The 17,203-nt window shown below is 39.1% G+C and overlaps 1 protein-coding gene across 5 annotated transcripts in view; it reads left to right on the top strand.

Moving 5' to 3' along the window:
* Positions 1–17,203, top strand: part of ESF1 (ESF1 nucleolar pre-rRNA processing protein homolog) — a 61,665-nt gene that overhangs the window by 33,610 nt on the left and 10,852 nt on the right. For all 5 annotated transcript variants that reach the window (XM_045009451.1, XM_045009450.1, XM_045009453.1 and 2 more), the window contains 2 exons: positions 4,546–4,667; positions 7,494–7,584. In XM_045009451.1, the coding sequence (XP_044865386.1) occupies positions 4,546–4,667; positions 7,494–7,584 (213 nt within the window). The remainder of the gene's footprint in view (positions 1–4,545; positions 4,668–7,493; positions 7,585–17,203) is intronic.

Consider the following 17,203-nt stretch of genomic DNA (forward strand, 5'->3'; position numbering starts at 1 on the left):
GTGATTGTATTGAAGTGTGTGTTCATCTGTTTTCCTACAGTCATATTGGATTCAAGCAATAAGTACCTTAGGCAGAGTTCGCCAGCCCTCAAAGTTACCCTGACTTTTCTTCATATTTACAAAGAAGTAATTTTGGACATTTAAAATAAATAAATAAAATTCTGACCAGCCCTACTTTTTACAGTCTGAGAAGTAGCTTCTTTGGATTTGGTCTCAGTGCTCACATGCCATGTTCTCACGCCTTTTCTACTGCACACTTCAGTTGCATCCCACTGTTTCTCACCACTTTTTAGTGGTTGGTTGTTACTCATTTATTTGGCAGCGTAGAGAGTTACTTTCAAGCAGATAATGAAGATTCCTCCTTACTCCCTTCCCCCTCCCATTTTGTTCTTTTTTCATGGCTTTCATTTTGGGACGGTTAAGTGACAAAACAATATTGTGGTTCATTTACTTCATTTGTAGATCCCTATTTTCAATTACGTAGGTGAGGTGGTCTGCAGATCAGCTCTTGACTCTGTCCAGATTATAATAGTGTTACCTAAAGAAGACAATTTCTTTTTCCTTCGATAGTCATAAGCTTTCTGACTACTTAGAAATAAATTTTTATTCTTGGGATGTGGTCTGGACATTCATTTCTAAACCGGGAAGGAAGTTTAATGCTTTTCTTGTGGTATTTGGCAATCTCAGGAAAGGGCTATATTATTCTCCAAGTCCTGCTTTGCCAGGTGGATCAAATGATTCCATTTTCCAGGCAGATAAATCAGCAATCTGGTAACCTCCCTTGAGATTGAGCTTCATTTTGCTGGAGATGCAACACGCTTCTCTATCTATAGCCTTCAGAGAGAATGTGTGAAGTCACTAGCTGACCATCCATGTTTTTTTCTAAGCATTACAAAATTTAGTTGCTCTTACCTTTGGATACAATTTTTGGGGAACAGAGGAGTCTATTTTCAATGCATTTCAGGAAGAAGATGTGTATTGTTGAAAACAATTAAGTATATTTGTGTATCTGTAAAAATATTCTGGTTTGATAGGGCTTTTCAGTGGTCTTTTATTTTTCTGACTTATAACAACCTCTCTATTTCTTTGAGTTGTAGTGACTGACTAAGTACTTGTTCACTATTTGATTACCCTGCTTCTGTGTTTGGTTGGATGATGGTCACTGCTTGTTACCGGTACTTTCCATTAGTCCTGTTACTTCTGCAGTAAGATAAGTCTCCTTCATCACACAATCCTCATTCATCCTCGGAGCAGATGGAAAAATAGTATGTGCTCATGTAATTAAAGAGTATATCATAAATCATACACACAGAGGCCGAATTAAGATTGCAACCTCAGTTTTCTGGCATTTCTTAACGTTAGAGTGCTTGATGTTGCAACTTTGAAATGTTGTTTTAACAGGTGTTTTTGTGTGTAATGTGTATACAATCTAGTCGTTTGTTTGGGCAAAACTCTGGAGATGACAATATTCAGTTTAGTCTAAAAGCTGCCCATGGCAAAAGGTAGTACATATATAGCTCATAGCTGAGGAATGTGTGTTTAATTAAATGTTTCTTTTAAAGTTCAGAAGTTTATGCACTTGTTTTTATGAAGGGTTAGTCATACTTAAGACTGTCTAATTGCTTAATCTTTTTAAGCCTTTCATGACTAGAAAAGTTTTGAACAAGTAGATTACACTTCTGCGGTGCATGCTTTCCTGGGAGCCCCGTGAAGCTTGTCATTTGTTATGAAAGGGAAGAGGAAATTTCCTTCAACAAAACATTTAGCCTGATATCGAACTTCTTCCAATTGTTGACAGGTCAGGAAATGCGAACTTGCGTATTTCTCCTAGAGTACACACCTGACAAAAGAATATTGGAGAGATGAAGATCTAAGTTAATGGTCTGATAATTACAGCTCCCCAGGGATGTAGAGGGAGGGGATGGTAGATTACCCATGTCCTTTGATCTTTCAGTTCATATAGATGCTAAATATTAAGAAGTACTTCTGGTAATTTGATAATCCTAAATAAATAAGAGGATAATATATTTAGCTAGTTTCAATTTTGGTTTCTGATGAGTTGTCATAATTTGACTGTGCACCCAAATAAAAATAGAATGTCATCTTTATACATTTAATGTATTTTTAGCCACTATGGGGTAATATGTTCTGAGCATGCCTCCTATTCTCTACCTCATGTTGACAAATACTTTTTAAAAAAAGTTATCATGTTGCCTTTGAAGCTTTGAATCTGGGTTCCCGGTCATACCAGAAGTCTACTGTTTCTAATTTTTGAGATACCTCTCCCTGACCAAAATAGTCAGACATTAAGGTGTTTGTTTAAGAAAATGTTTTGTGAATTTGAAACTTAGACTTTTTTTTAGAGGAAAGTAAAGTGTTTTGGGGTTTTTTGTAAAATCAAAGGATGTCACTAATACACAATGCATATTTCAGAGCAATTTTAAGATAACTAAATAGTAATATCTATTTTTCCTTCTATTGCTATCAGATTTATAGTACAAACCTAAAAATCATAACGTTATTCCTGCATGGGATGCATACATGTAATTTTTTTTAATTAAAGTTGAAATTGGGAGACACAATTGAACATGAATCCCACAAGCTTGTGTATTCCCTAACGAGCTAACCGCTCAGAAATCCTTAACTTTATTTACATTTAAATGTACTTCCTTTTTCTCTTAACATCTCACTTCATGTGAAACCCTTACATTTTAAATTTTCTCTTTTTTCATTATAGAATTGTAGGATGAAGTAGAATTAAAATGCCAAGGAATTTTAAATTTGTTTCCTGGTTTGATTTATTTTGCTGGAGAGGCACAATAATTGAAGGGAAAATATAAACATTTAAAATCCCTGTGGAGCTTCCTAAGGAAGGATACTACTGGAAAAAGAACAGGAGTACTTGTGGCACCTTAGAGACTAATAAATTTATTTCAGCAAGAGCTGTAGCTCACGAAAGCTCATGCTGAAATACATTTGTTAGTCTCTAAGGTGCCACAAGTACTCCTGTTCTTTTTGCGGATACAGACTAACACGGCTGCTACTCTGAAACCTGTCATACTACTGGAAGGCATTCCGTGAAATGGGCCGCACTGGGAGATGGACCTAGGTTCTAACTTCAGTTTTAACGCTTGTAATGTTGGGCAAATCACTTAATCTTTCAGTGCTTCGTTTCCCTCCTTTTTCCCCTCCGAAATCCGTATTAATTTTGTGAAAACTAATTAATATTAGTGAAGCACTTCGAAATCCTCAGAAGGACGACACAGGTTACTCTAGCTCTAAGAATGTGACACTTGTAGACTGAGTTGGGGAGAGAAGGCAGTCCAGGGAATCAGAAGTGCTGAGGCCTAGGTATTGCCGCTCTCGTTCTCTAGACATCTGCACAACTTGCCACTGAGGTGCGGGGGCTTAGTTTTTTAAGCATGCAACGGGAGGATTTATACAGCAAGCTGACCTTTCCCTTCAATACATTGCCTTGATTTGACAGTCGAGATTTGTGCAGTTGCATGTGTCATAGGTCTCACCCCCACTTGGAACTGTTGGGTTTCAATGTGGGGACCCGCATGTATCCCTCTAAACTAAAATCCTAGTTTAGGTCTGGTTCTCGCTGCCACCAGTCAGGTTAAAGTGTCTGACACACTGCCTGTCCCCCAACTTTCCCTGGGGAACACAGATTCAATGTCCCTGAATCTCTACACACAGGGAAGCAGCCCACTTCCCCCCTCCCTCTCTCCTAGCCACTCTGGAGAGATATACACCGAGTCAAATCCTTGACTCAACACAAAGAGGGACTTACCTCCCCCTCCCCTTCCCTAGTCCTGGAAAGAGATACCTAATTCAAACTGCTTGAATCAAACCCAGGAGGAACTCTCTCTTCCCCCCTCCCCTTCCCCTGAATTTCCACAAGAGAAGGAATTAACCAAGTCCAAAGAAAAGAAAAGAATTTATTAAAGAATAAAAAGAAAGTAACTTGTCTCTGTAATCCAAGATAGAACCATACAGGGTCTAAACTTATCAATCTCTGGAGAGAATTCCCCCTCCTTTCTTTCTCAGTGAAAGCAAAGTAACAGCAAACAGGAATAAAGAATTTCCTTTAGCAAACACACAATTGCAAATGTAGAAAACAACTCAAAAGACTAATTCACCTTTCTAATTAATACTCACTATTAATTAGTAGAAACTACTCCAGGAGAACTTGGAGACATGACTGTCCTCTCTTAGATCCAAAGAGAGCTCTAACAAAGAACACAGACAAAGGCTTCCCTCCACAGAGATTTGAAATTATGTTGTCTCTGATTGGTTCTCTGGTCAGGTGGTCATCAGGTACTGCATGTTAACCCTTTACAGGTAAAAGAGACCTTAACCCTGATCTGTTTATTTATGACAGCATGGATCAAAAGATGGTAAATATTTCCCTTTGGATCAGGGCTTTGATGATGAGAATATACTAGAGGGTGTTTTTTTTGTTTTTTTTTTTAAAAGAGGATGAAATAACTTGTGAGCAAACTAAGTTTGCTTGTTCATTTGTTTTTTATTTTGCCATAGGACTGAAAGAAACTGCTGAAGAGATGGTTAAAAGCAAATTGGAAGGAAAGGATAAACTAACTCCATGGGAACAATTTTTAGAAAACAAGAAAGAGAAAAGAAAACTGAAAAAGAAAAGAAAGGTGAGTATGCTCTGATCACTCACATTTTTAATTAAAACCTATAACCATCCTATTTTGCCTTGAATTAAATACAAAGGAGTCACAGCTTTTAGAATGATTTGGGGGGCTGACAGTGTGGTGTGCCTTCATTTAGAGACTCTGTTTACAAGTAACTTACAAAATCTAGAGAGTTAGAAGGATGTTCAGGGTAATACTAGTCATAACAGGCTTGCACATATTTTCATCTGTCTTTGGCAGCCAAAGAAAATATTATAAATTTGTGCGATTAAAGGAAAATAAACGTACACCTACCAAGAAAACTACCTTTTGATCTTAGAGTTTTGTTACACTCTGGAATGTTTGTGGCTATCATATTTGTTGCTAAACTATGATTGGATAGCAAGGCTTCTGATTAGGATGCACAAAATTCAGTCTCCCAGAGTTCTAGCAGCATAAACATTTTGAATGGTATTGAGGAGTTGCTCAAAGATCAACTGGATGTGTACACTTGAGGGATATTTCTGTGTATGAATGGAATTGCTTTCATACTACTGGTCTTTCTACCTTGCTTCTTTTTTGCCTTTTCATTTACCAAAGGAATTTGTGAATTGATTCCTGTGGTGGTAACACGTGAATGTTAGGGAGCTTTTTTTTTTTTTTTTTTTTGGAAACATGCTGCCTAATCCTCCCTATATTTTCTTTCTTCATCCTGAATCAGCCCCAGTATCACAAATGTGGTTTCCCATAGTGCCTTCTGCTCGTCAAGGGTGGTCCTACTGATGCTCCCTGCCTTGGTTTACAAGGTGTGTCAGCCTGTCGAGAACAGGGTGGCCCATGTCATATGCTTGGTGTCAGTCTTTAAAGGGTTAAATAATAACAAAGTCAGAAGTAGGCTGTCTGTATCTTTAAACAAACAAATAGAACAGGCAACTGCTTGGTTGCAGTGCTTAAGCAAAGGCCCTTACTTGGACCTGGGGTTCTGGAGTAGCACTGAGGAGCATCTCCTTTTGTCCTAATCTCACCCAGCACTCACCCCAGAAGAAGCAGGCAAGCCTTCTTAACTGGCCTGCTGCCTCCCTGTTCATCAGTGTCTCCTCTTGGCCATTCTGGGCCTGTGGAAGACTAAGGGCTTGTCTACACTGTCAAATTACAGTGCTGCAACTTTCTTGCTCAGGGGAATGAAAAAATACCCCCCTGAACGCAGCAAGTTTCAGCGCTGTAAAGCCCGAGTGTAGACAGTGCACCAGTGCTGGGAGCTACGCCCCTCGTGGAGGTGGTTTGTTTAGAGCACTGGGAGAGCTCTCTCCCAGCGCTCTGCCACGACTACACAAGGCATATTAAAGCGCTGCTGCGTAGACTAGCCCTGTGTCTTGTAGGTAGCCTGGCCTAAGTAAGTGTTCTTTAAGCAGGGGGTATCAGGGATTTAATGCTCCAGCAGAAGGCAGCGAAGGCCTGATAGACCCCCCCCCCCCACCACCACCACATTGAGATAACAGATGAATTAAAATAACTTGTGTGACTTAGAGAATGGACAAATACATTAACAAAACCAGTGTTTCCCAAATTTGGGATGCCGCTTGTGTAGGGAAAGCCTCTGGTGGGCTGGGCTGCTTTGTTTACCTGCCGTGTCCACGGGTCCGGCCAACCGCGGCTCCCACTGGCCGCGGTTTGCTGCTCCAGGCCAATGGGAGTTGCAGGAAGTGGCGCGGGCCGAGGGACGTACTGGCCGCCGCTTCCAGCAGCTCCCACTGGCCTGGAGCAGCAAACGGCGGCCAGTGGGAGCCGCGGTCGGCTGGACCTGCGGACACGGCAGGTAAACAAAGCGGCCCGGCCCGCCAGGGGCTTTTCCCTACACAAGCAGCATCCCAAGTTTGGGAAACACTGCTCTAAGCAAAGTTACAAATAACATTTGATCAGTAACTGCTAAAAACTTCTGAAAGCAAATTGGCTTCTTGTGTTTAAATAGTGTTTCTAGAGGCTACAGCAACTCTTGCTAGTGTAAGACACTCATTTACCCTGACTAAAACCGACAGGGTAATGGTTCACATGTGCTGGAGGCTAGGTGTTCTAAGGAAAGGTCCTCACTTCTTGAACTTGCTTCCCCTATAAGTTTAAACCCACATTCGATAAACTTCAGGGCACAGTTTAAAGCTATTTACCCACGCTTTTGCCTAAGGAAGGATTTTGTGAAGGACATTTGTTAGTTGACTGTTCCTATTTTAAATAGGACCAGCACACTTTATGAATCTCCCAGTAAATGCGGTGAACTTGTTTTTTATATGCCGAGTTTATATTTTTTTGCTTGTGGAATACAGGCAATCATGAAGCAGGAATGATCGAGCAGCTGTGGTTTTTTTGGCAGTGACTTCAACGTGGATGTTTGAGAACTGCCTTTTGTAGAGAAGAAAGGATATATTATCTCCTTGGTAGTTCATAAACATGCTGTGCATACTGTCCACTCTTCTGAGTGCAATGATTTTACTGATTGTTCATCTTCTTGAATCATTAACTTAAAAATACTGTGTGTGGATACGGAGAACCAGAAGTTTTCTTCTGATCCTATAATTAATTGGAATGTTTATAGTCTATGGACATAAAAGACTTCTTAAATGTGTAAATGATTCTGCTTTTTGTGTACATAGTAAGATTTATAGTTCAGTGGTAATATACAGACTTAGAATTGTTTATTTACGTTCACCTTAGTTCACAATTTATGGTATGTTTCTGATCTATGTCATTCAAGTTGTGAATTAGTAGCAGCTACCAGAAGTTATGTTTCATTTAGATGAAACTTATATATTAGTTGCATATTAAATGGAAATGTCAAAATCACTGTTTTTGTTATAGGCTACTGCCAAAGAAGAATTGAATGAAGATGAATTTCCATCTGATGTTGACTTGAATGACCCATACTTTGCTGAGGAACTTGGGAAAACAGGTTGGTTAATAAAAGTAATTTTCACTTGTTTAAATTTAATGTACTCTTCTTTAAATAACAAGCTATAGAAATAGAGAAGTATAAAAATAAGGCTCAGTTGCAAGGGTTTGTGTGTGGAATTAGTGATATGCAGTTTGTGATAGCATGTGCCTCTTGGCCTATATTGTTTGGAATATCAGGAAGACACATTTCTCCCAGTACTTTCAGCAGTGACCATCAACTGGCCATTGCCAGAAAGTGGCTATGTGGGTGCTAGACCTACCAGGTGGTCCCCTAAACGCATGATGGGAAGAAGAAAGAACCTGGTTGCCCTTGAAAGCGAAAGAAGTTTTACCCTATGTATAAACGGAAACACAGGGTTGAGCAACTTTGGTGGGCCCCCTTGGAGGTTTGGATAATTGAGCTAAGTATATCAAGTTTCATGTACGTTTCCCGACTGAATTTGAGCTCGTACCCTGAAGGTTTTTAGGCACTAACTGAGAGTGCATCAGGTGTGAATGATGACCAAGAGCCAGAAGTCATGGAAGTCATCTGACACTTCAGTTTTTTTGGTTTTAGAGGGAAATGGGAATTGAAAAAACAAGAATGTTTCAAGACCTTAGAACATGCATGATTGTTAAAACTGGTGGGGATTCAAGTGTCTTTATTTTGGGTGAACTGTTCCCCCTCTTTACTCTGTCTGCTGCACCTTGATGTCCAACCCTGGATAAAGTGGGGATGGTTGAATGCAAGGATAACTGTCACAGTTGAGGGTGAGAGTAACTGCACCTGGATTTCCCCTCAGTGGTCCAACCAGGGCACCTACTGTCTGGCTTTCACCACCGCAGGCATTGCCTTTCCTGGGTGGGAGACCCATGTCTCCCTCCCTTCTGACTGGAGTATTTCCAGGCTGCACAGTTCCCCTTGCCTTCACCGTGTTGCTCCTAGCAGAGACAGACTTTTTGTTTGCTGTCACCTGCTTGCTTTCTTTTCAGACTGCCCAAGTCATAAATACCATTCAGCTCTTTTTATGCAAGCTTGTTTTATTCTTAAGGTAAAAGAGAGCACATATTAAAAACAATAAGAACCTATATATGCTAATAAGCATATCAGAGATCACCCACAACCTAACATGGGCTCTGGCAGGAGCAGTCCTTCAATACCCCCCCCAAGGAGTTTCCTTGTGGCTTTCAGTTCATCACAGCTTCAGCTCAAAGCAAGCACACAGTCTTATGGCCTTTATAGGCCCAGTCATTATAGCTCTTCCCTAAGGATTAAGGCCCTCAGTGGACATGGGGACTTACGCATTTGCTGGACCAGGAAGAAGGCCCTGAGCCTGTTTAAAACAGAGGTTTATCCAAAAATCCTTTGTTGGAGCCCTGGAGCATCCAGTTTGAACTATACCTTTGTAGAGAGTGGCTTCAATGGGCTAATAATTGGAGGAATTACATTAGCATTCCCATCCTCTTGGAGGAGTTGCGTACAGTTCCCCAATAACACATACACAATTGCATTTTTAATACAATGGATGGATCCTAAAGGTATTTGCCCTAATTCAGGAAGATTTAACCTAATTCAATAAAGTTTATATTAATTCCATAAAGTTTGTCCAGGATTTTACAGGATATTGTCAGTCAGTCACACTAGCCATCTAGACTTGTAAAAAACCAAGCCCATTGGTTATGGGAATGGAACCAGGCTACCATTCTGGTAAAAATGGCTGCTCAGGAGAGAACACTGCCGACCCCAGGTGGAAACAGCAGCAAATGACAGAGAAAAATGGAAGAGTTTCTGACCTGTGCACCAGTATTGGTGAAGGAAGGCTGTAAATGTTTCACCTCTTAATTCTGAGGTTGGTTTTCATTGTGCCTTTCTGATGACATAACTGCAGTGGTCACTTAAAAATAGTATGCTTCAGGAAGTTGCCTTTCAGAAAAAACCTCCGCTGTGTATTGGATTAAGAGGATAGCAGATGGCTTGCTATTAGGTTATTGGTAAATGTTTATACCAGTGTAGAGTGATTTCCTGCAAAGAGACTCATGGCGTAAGTCTTTTATTTTATGCATAAATCAGTCACATTGTTTCTTTATCTTTGTTGCATCATTTTTAAACTTCATAATCTGTAGAAAACACTTTAGTGTGTGTAACATCTTAAAAAAAAAGAGTTCCATGCTTTAATCAGACATGGCAAAAAACTGAGAAATGGAGAACCATGCAGGCTCTGAAAATCTCAGTGATGATCTAATATTAAATATGTAGCAGATTTTCTGTGTTTTTTATTTAGTCCAAACGTGTGCTGTTACTATGCTTATGTGGGCATCAGGAATTACTCTTGAATAATGTTCTTGGGAATGTGGTATTTAGAAAATAAACAGGTCTGACTTAGATTTTTGCACATGGTTTACAAAAGCTGCTATATCACGCTACTTATAGGGACATATATAAACGTCATTTCCCAAGATTATATGTGGCCACAAGTAGCAAAATGGAAAACAACTGATCTATAATTCTTTTTAACGGATTCTCATTCTTAGGACTCAGGCAGCCAGTATGAGACCGATAGGAAACTCCCCTAGATCGGTGCTTTTTAGCCTTCCTGATAGCTGTACAAAAGGCACCTCTATTGGTTGTGTGCCTTGAACTGCAAATACTCCAGCCTTAGTGTTTCCTATCCAGTTCCCCTGTTGCACAGAAAACAATAGCTCACTAAAGTGGGTCAGTGCTAACCCTTTTCCCCCTTATAATTGACAAAAATATACATACACTGCACTTTAAAGACAATAGCACATCACTTTACATGTGGACCTCTGTGCTCCCAGACTCTGCAGGGAGTTGACTGCATGAATGATTCCTAGGAGAATTTCTCAATTCTGGTTCTTTGAAGGTAATTCTTACACAATTTTCCCACCTTAAATAGCTCAGAGGTGAATAAGGCTCTGTCTTATAACCAGGCAGTGTAAAAAGAAGACGAATGCTCAGTATTGTAAAAATGCAACTTTTTTATATTAAAAGGATGGACAATATTCCTTCATATAACAAAAATGAGTAAATTCACAAAGCCTCAAAGAATGTGACCTCATAAACAAAAACTGTCAACATTTGGCTAATTCAGAGATGAGATACCAAGAAGAAAATACTGAGGCAGGAGATTTTGGGCCACCCTGATCTCAGAAATGGGCATTCTGAATCCAAATAGGGACTCTACAAGGGCAAAAGCTAAGCAGGGATGGGCTGTGAAGGTATGAGGTAATAAAGTGCAATTTATGGGGCAGCAGCTTTCTGTACCATGCTGCACAAAAAAACCCTGCATCCTTTTGATGGCCGTCCTGGTCAACTCTCTCCTGTGTGATGGTTGCCATCTCTTAGGGTAGGTCTTGGCAGAGAGCCTTACAGGAGTGAACCTTGTTCAACAGTTTGACTTCTGATGGAGTCATGGGTACTCCACAACATTCAACGCAGCCTTTGAAGCTGAATAAACCCTTCTTGCAAATAACTGCCAACAACAAAGTTCAAGTATCTGTTTCCCCTTAATCAACAAATTTATAGGAAGTGGAATATGTAGCCATCAGAGTCCTTGGCAAAATATGTATTTTTCTTTACTGCTTGAGATTGGAGTGTGACTGGACTTCTGTATCTCTGTCATCTCCTTATAAATGGTATACAAGGTCACATTCATGGGAGCAAAACTTAGACCAGGTACCAATCATTCTTGGTCTTTGAGAATTCTTGGGTGGGGCCAAACCCAACCCAGATGTCCTAGCCAGATTTTGCAAAAACTGGGTGAAAGTTGGATTCTCCAGAGCAAATCGTTCTGTCTCTTATAGGTAAATCTATATGTGCCCAAATACACCTAGCCTTTCCTTTGGAATACAAATAATAATCCTGGATGCTTCCAGGTTCACCTCCTTGATTTTACGTAAGTGACTGCGTGGTGCATTTTGAAGAGGTGGAGTAATTGATGCTACTGGAAGAGGCGTTGGCACAGACAATCCTCAGATAGTCACTGCAAGCGAAGTTGAATGATAATTGCACTGAGGTCAGAACTGCTTCTGTTGATATGGATTACCTTCTGGATGCAGATGCCAACTTGGTATATTCTGGGGTCCTAAGGTGCTGAGAATCCCAAACTGCTTCTTACTATTCTGTCATCTTATGCTTTGATACTTATCTTCAAGGGAGTATCAGCCATTAAATGGAATGACTGGAATAATTCAGATAATGTAAATTGATATCATTTTATTGATCTCCAATTTCTGTGCTGGTATATGGAGTGTTAACTGGAGGCTTTGATGCAGAGCTGCCAGGAGTCAAGGCTTTGGTCAGTGTGCTAAGAGGCTGTTGGCTGTCATTCAGTGTTCTTGACATGATTTCTCATGCTAAGATGACCTAGAGTTTAGTGCTGCTCATCTGGTGCATCAGTGTGCTGAGGATATCTAAACCTTGCTGCAGTCAACAGATTTTGGCTTCTGAAGCATCAAATATTGCTTTGAGGCAACCAGTGAACCAGATCTTCTAGTTCTAGAAAGCTTCAGGGTAATAAGTATCAGAGAGGTTGCCATGGCACCTTAAAGACTAAGAGATTTATTTGGGCATAAGCTTTCGAGGATAAAAAACCCACTTCTTCAAATGCATGGTGCCATCTTCTGCAGGTGGGTTTCCAAGGTGGGGAGGGAAAGCACACAGTTAATTTCATTGCCCTGAAATGGGAGGAGGGAGCTAGCTTGCAAAAGTTAGGAAAACGCAGATGTAAGGGCTCTTAAACAAAGACCCATGAGACACTCACACACAGATCTTAACAGTTGTGAGAGTCTTGGGCCGTGTGTACATGCTCACTAATATCAGATTAATTCAGCTGATTTAATTAATCGTTAGTTAAATTGATATAAATACCTTGTTTTGGTTTTAGTAGTTTATTTCAGTTTAGCTTAGACCTGTTCCTAATCAATTGAAAATAAACTAGGGAAGATTGATTTAAATTTATTTTAATCTCGTTTTGCAGTTGAAGTTTTTAGTTATTTTCCTAAAGAAAGGTTGATTCTCACAATTTGGTAACCATTAAACCGTGTTGATTTGCAATTAAATATAACATTTACCCTAAACATAGTGCTTCTCTTTGCTAACCAAGAGTATATGTTATATCTAGGCATAATGTATTTCAGCAATTATGTAGCTTAATATACATTTTTTCAGACCCTTTATTTTTTATATTATGTTAGAAAATGGTGAATGATGCATTCATTATATACTAGATTACCGTAATTTTTTACTCATGGTTTGTGGAAAGTATTTGGATGGATGTTGGAATTCGTCTAAAAATGAACAATAACAGCATTTTAAATTATTATTATTAATAGCTACATAAAACTACCTTAAAGTGCTGGATACATATGGAAAAATTATCAAAACATCTTTTTGTATTTAAAAATTATTTATTAAACAAAGGAAGTATTGAACTTACTGTTTTTGTTCACCATGTTGTTCAAGATTTTAGAACTAATTGATCTCATCCTCTCATACCTAGGTTTTATTCATAGATTGGAAAAGGAAAACGAGCATTCTTGCTTTTTCAACTCCCATTTGATTTTTTTTAAATTTTGAATGAACTAGTCATTAAACTGAACTAATTAAAAAAAAAAGTGAAATAAAAATATTCTGTCTGCACCTGCAGAAGAAGCTACTGCTGTCAAAAACTAGTTTAGCACTTCAACAAGCGCTGGTTCTAGGTGCTTAGGCAGTGACTTCCACCAGTTCAGTGATTTTGATTTTTCTCTAATACATATGTTTTAATATAGGATGTCATAATTTCACATTTAATTTTAAATAGGTTTCTCTTCTAAAAATAATGTATTTAATTTAAACAATCTTATTTAAATATTTTTTTAAAAATAATTCATTTTTATCCTGAGCTAAAACAAACAAAAACCTGATTTAAACTAAAATATTTATATAGGCTTTTGTACCCATGTAACTAACTCTATTTAAAATAATGCATTTAAAACTAGTTTAACTGTGCATGTAGACAATCCTTTAAAATGTATTTTAGAAGTTTTCCTGTTCTTCCATTGGAAGTTGTTAAATGGCAGTTCAGTATTGGTCATCTCGGGTTAATATTAATAGAGAAAAAAAATTCAGAAGGACGTCGTCATTACCTGATTGAGTTTAATTTATCAAAATAAAATAAAGAGCCAGCTTCAGTGTATGCATTTCCATGGGGTTTTATATGAAAATTAATATTTTATCTACATAATGAGGAGTGATTTTTTTGGTTTGTGTTCTTGGAAAGATAAAGGCTGAGTAGGCTTCTTAACTTGATAGTGATCTCTTGCTTTAGAATAGGAAAGAAGAACATTGTGAAGCTTCAGAATAGGAAAGAAGAACATTAAAGTTTCTTTTAATAAATTAATCATTTGCAGTCTCTCTCTGAAAAGGGAAAAAATGTCTTAATTGTGGTAAAATTTAAAAAAATATCAGTAAAAGCAGCAGAGAGTCCTGTGGCACCTTATAGACTAACCTAACTCTTTGCTGCTTTTATAGATCCAGACTAACACGGCTACCCCTCTGATACTTTAAAAAAATATGTTTGGCTAATTCTGATTCTCTTAATTTAGTAATTCCACTTTCAGATTGTTACGTGTTTTTGAGGCTTCAGAGCAACTTGCAATAAAGATCTTTTCAGTAATAGATTTCTACAATTGACAAGATAAGTTATATGGCACTCAAGTACAGCAGGAATTTTCAAATTCAAACTAATGACCAGGACCATCCATTGCACAATATTGAACCTGTCTGGAGAAAGTTGGACATGTGAATATGGGACAATTGGGCCTTTTTGGCACCAAAAGAGGAGTGGGAGGAGGCTCAGGGTTTCTGGTATCTAAAGAAGCATTTTGAACTTTTGGTACTGAGGTTAGTGCATCTCTTTTTCTTCCTTTTTTGATCGGGGGAGGAGCAGAGTGAACTTCAAGTGTTTGGGGAAAGAGCTCCTGAACTTTGTATTTCCCACCCCTGCAACTCTTTATGGCAACTAGCTGCCCTACTGCATCCCACTCCAGTATCATACAACCATGACAAATAAACATGAACATGATGTTTCTATTGAAATAGTTAATGACAGTTTAATTGTTGTCACTGGGCTTCAGCGTTAACATGCCATTGAGACCAATGGGACCAGTTCATACTTCTCTCATACGTGTTGTTTTAAGGTGTCTGCAGAATCAGGAAGACATTATTGCATCTGTTAAGATCACAGTATTACAACCATGGACAGGTAATCAAAACAGTAGTAAAAATGTCTGTGCTCAGTCTCCACTAGCACTCTTTCCATTACTACCACAGGTGGAGATGTCCTGGTGGTAGTGCAGTAGTGGGAGATTCCCACCAAAATGCTACGGTAGACATAAGTGTAATATCTAAATAGTTAATACATCTCTACTTCAATATAACGCTGTCCTTGGGAGCCAAAAAAACTTACCGTGTTATAGGTGAAACAGTGTTATATCAAACTTGCTTTGAGCCACTGGAGTGTGCAGCACCCCCTCCCTCCCCGCACTGCTTTATCGTGTTATATCCGAATTCGTGTTATATCGGGTCGTGTTATATCGAGGTAGCGGTGTATTCAGAATGAAAACTTAGATTGTGAAGCTCAGTTATGTAGCACTTTAAAATCTATTATGCAGCCACATACACCTGGCTCTGTTAATTGGAAACATCACTTTGGCGCTCTGGTATTAAATCTTTGCTGAGAAGTAGGGTGAGGCTGCTATTTGTGTGGAAGCTAATTTGTGGGGATGCAATTTAGCAATGGTTTGCTATATTGGAGGTTGGTCATGTTTTAAAGTACTCCACAGTGGCATAGGTGAAGTGCTACAGCTTCGCCACTGTAGCGCTTCAGTACAGATGCTCACTCCAGTGACAGGTGGGGTTCTCTCCTCACTATAGTTAATCTAACTCCCCAAGACACGTTAGCTAGGTTGATGGGAGAATTTTTCCATTGACCTAGCACTGTCTACAATAGGGGGTAGGTCAGCATATCTCAGGTGTGTATTTCCCCCGAGAGACGTAGCTATGCCAACTGAGATTATTAACTCTGTAAGTGTTCTGGCTCTAAGGGTACGTCCAGACTACCCGCCGTATCGGCGAGTAGCGATCGATTTTTCGGGGATCGATATATCACGTCTCATCTAGATGCGATAGATCGATCCCCAAACGTGCTCCCGTCAACTCCGGAACTCCACCAGAGCGAGCGGTGGTAGTGGAGTCGACGGGGAGCCACGGATGTTGATCCCGCACCGTGAGGACCTGAGGTAAATCAATCTAAGATACTTTGACTTCAGCTACGCTATTCACGTAGCTGAAGTTGCGTACCTTAGATCGATACCCCCCTCCCCCAATGTAGACCAGCCCTAAGAAGCTATTCATGTTGCTACAGATATTTCACACTCCTGAGAGATGTAGCTATGCTGATGCTAGTTTTCCATGTAGACCAGCCCTTAGTCTATGCTACAAAGTTTTGCCAGCATAGCTATGTTGGCTAGGAGTGTGAAAAAACCATACACTCCCAGCCAGCATAATTATTTTGGCAAAATCTATGGGGTAAACAGAACTATGCTGACAGAACAGTGCTTCTGTCAGTTTAGCTAATGTCGTATGGGGAGGTGGTGTAACTATGCCGGCAGAAGCCCTCCTGTCAACTTACGCTACGTCTCCACTAGAGGCTCTGAGGAGGTAGCTGTACTGGCAAAGGCTCTGTAGTGTAGACAAGGCCCAAGTTGGCTCTAAGGGTTCCAAAAACTGGAGAAGCCCTACACATGGGAGATATTTTGAGGGTGTTGTGAAAATCCTATTTTGCAACATTGAATATTGTACCTCAATTCATAGTCAAATCTTAATAAAAGTTTAGAATCTGACTTTTTTTTATTATGCTCACCAAATTTTAAATGCTTCATTTAGGATTAGGTGTATCCTGCCATTTAAGTTGGACAGGAAAAATTAATGCTATGAAACTTCAAGCAAATGGAAAAATCAGTCAAATATGAATTTGTTTATTATGCAAGCCAAAAATACTTATGAAATTTTTTATGGATGTTAACATACTTAAGTATCTGACTTTTATTCTTTCAGTAGTACATTTTTTTTTGCAGAAGGAGATGAAACAGTGATTGCATGTCCAGCTGAAAAGTATTGAAAAGGAATTAACATGAATATGGTAGAATAGCCTGCAATATTGCATGAGGGTTTTGTATGAAATGGAAAGGGGGGGGGGGATTAGAATTCTAGTGTTATACTAATAGCATTCTGCTTTTTATCATACCTGAACAAGTTATTTCAGGAGACAATTTAGCTGATGGTTGTTCTCTTTGATTTCAGGAAACCATGTAAGTATGAGAGAAATATGAAGCACTTTGGTTGCTTTGTTCTTATTCCAAAATTTTCTGTAGCAGGCACAATTAATACAGCCAGGTAACAGTAAATAATATCCAGGTATGGCAATTAAAAATAGTATGCTTTTTTTATAGCAGATTTCTTAAATCAGTGACCAAAGGTAAAAAATCAGATTTGGTATTCTAATTCTTTTCCCAGGATCTAGTTAATTGCAAACTGTTAACTGTGTAAGTTAATAGCTTTTTAAGGCCAGAACCAA

This window comes from Mauremys mutica, chromosome 3, assembly GCF_020497125.1.
Source record: "Mauremys mutica isolate MM-2020 ecotype Southern chromosome 3, ASM2049712v1, whole genome shotgun sequence".
Lineage (NCBI taxonomy): Eukaryota > Metazoa > Chordata > Testudines > Geoemydidae > Mauremys > Mauremys mutica.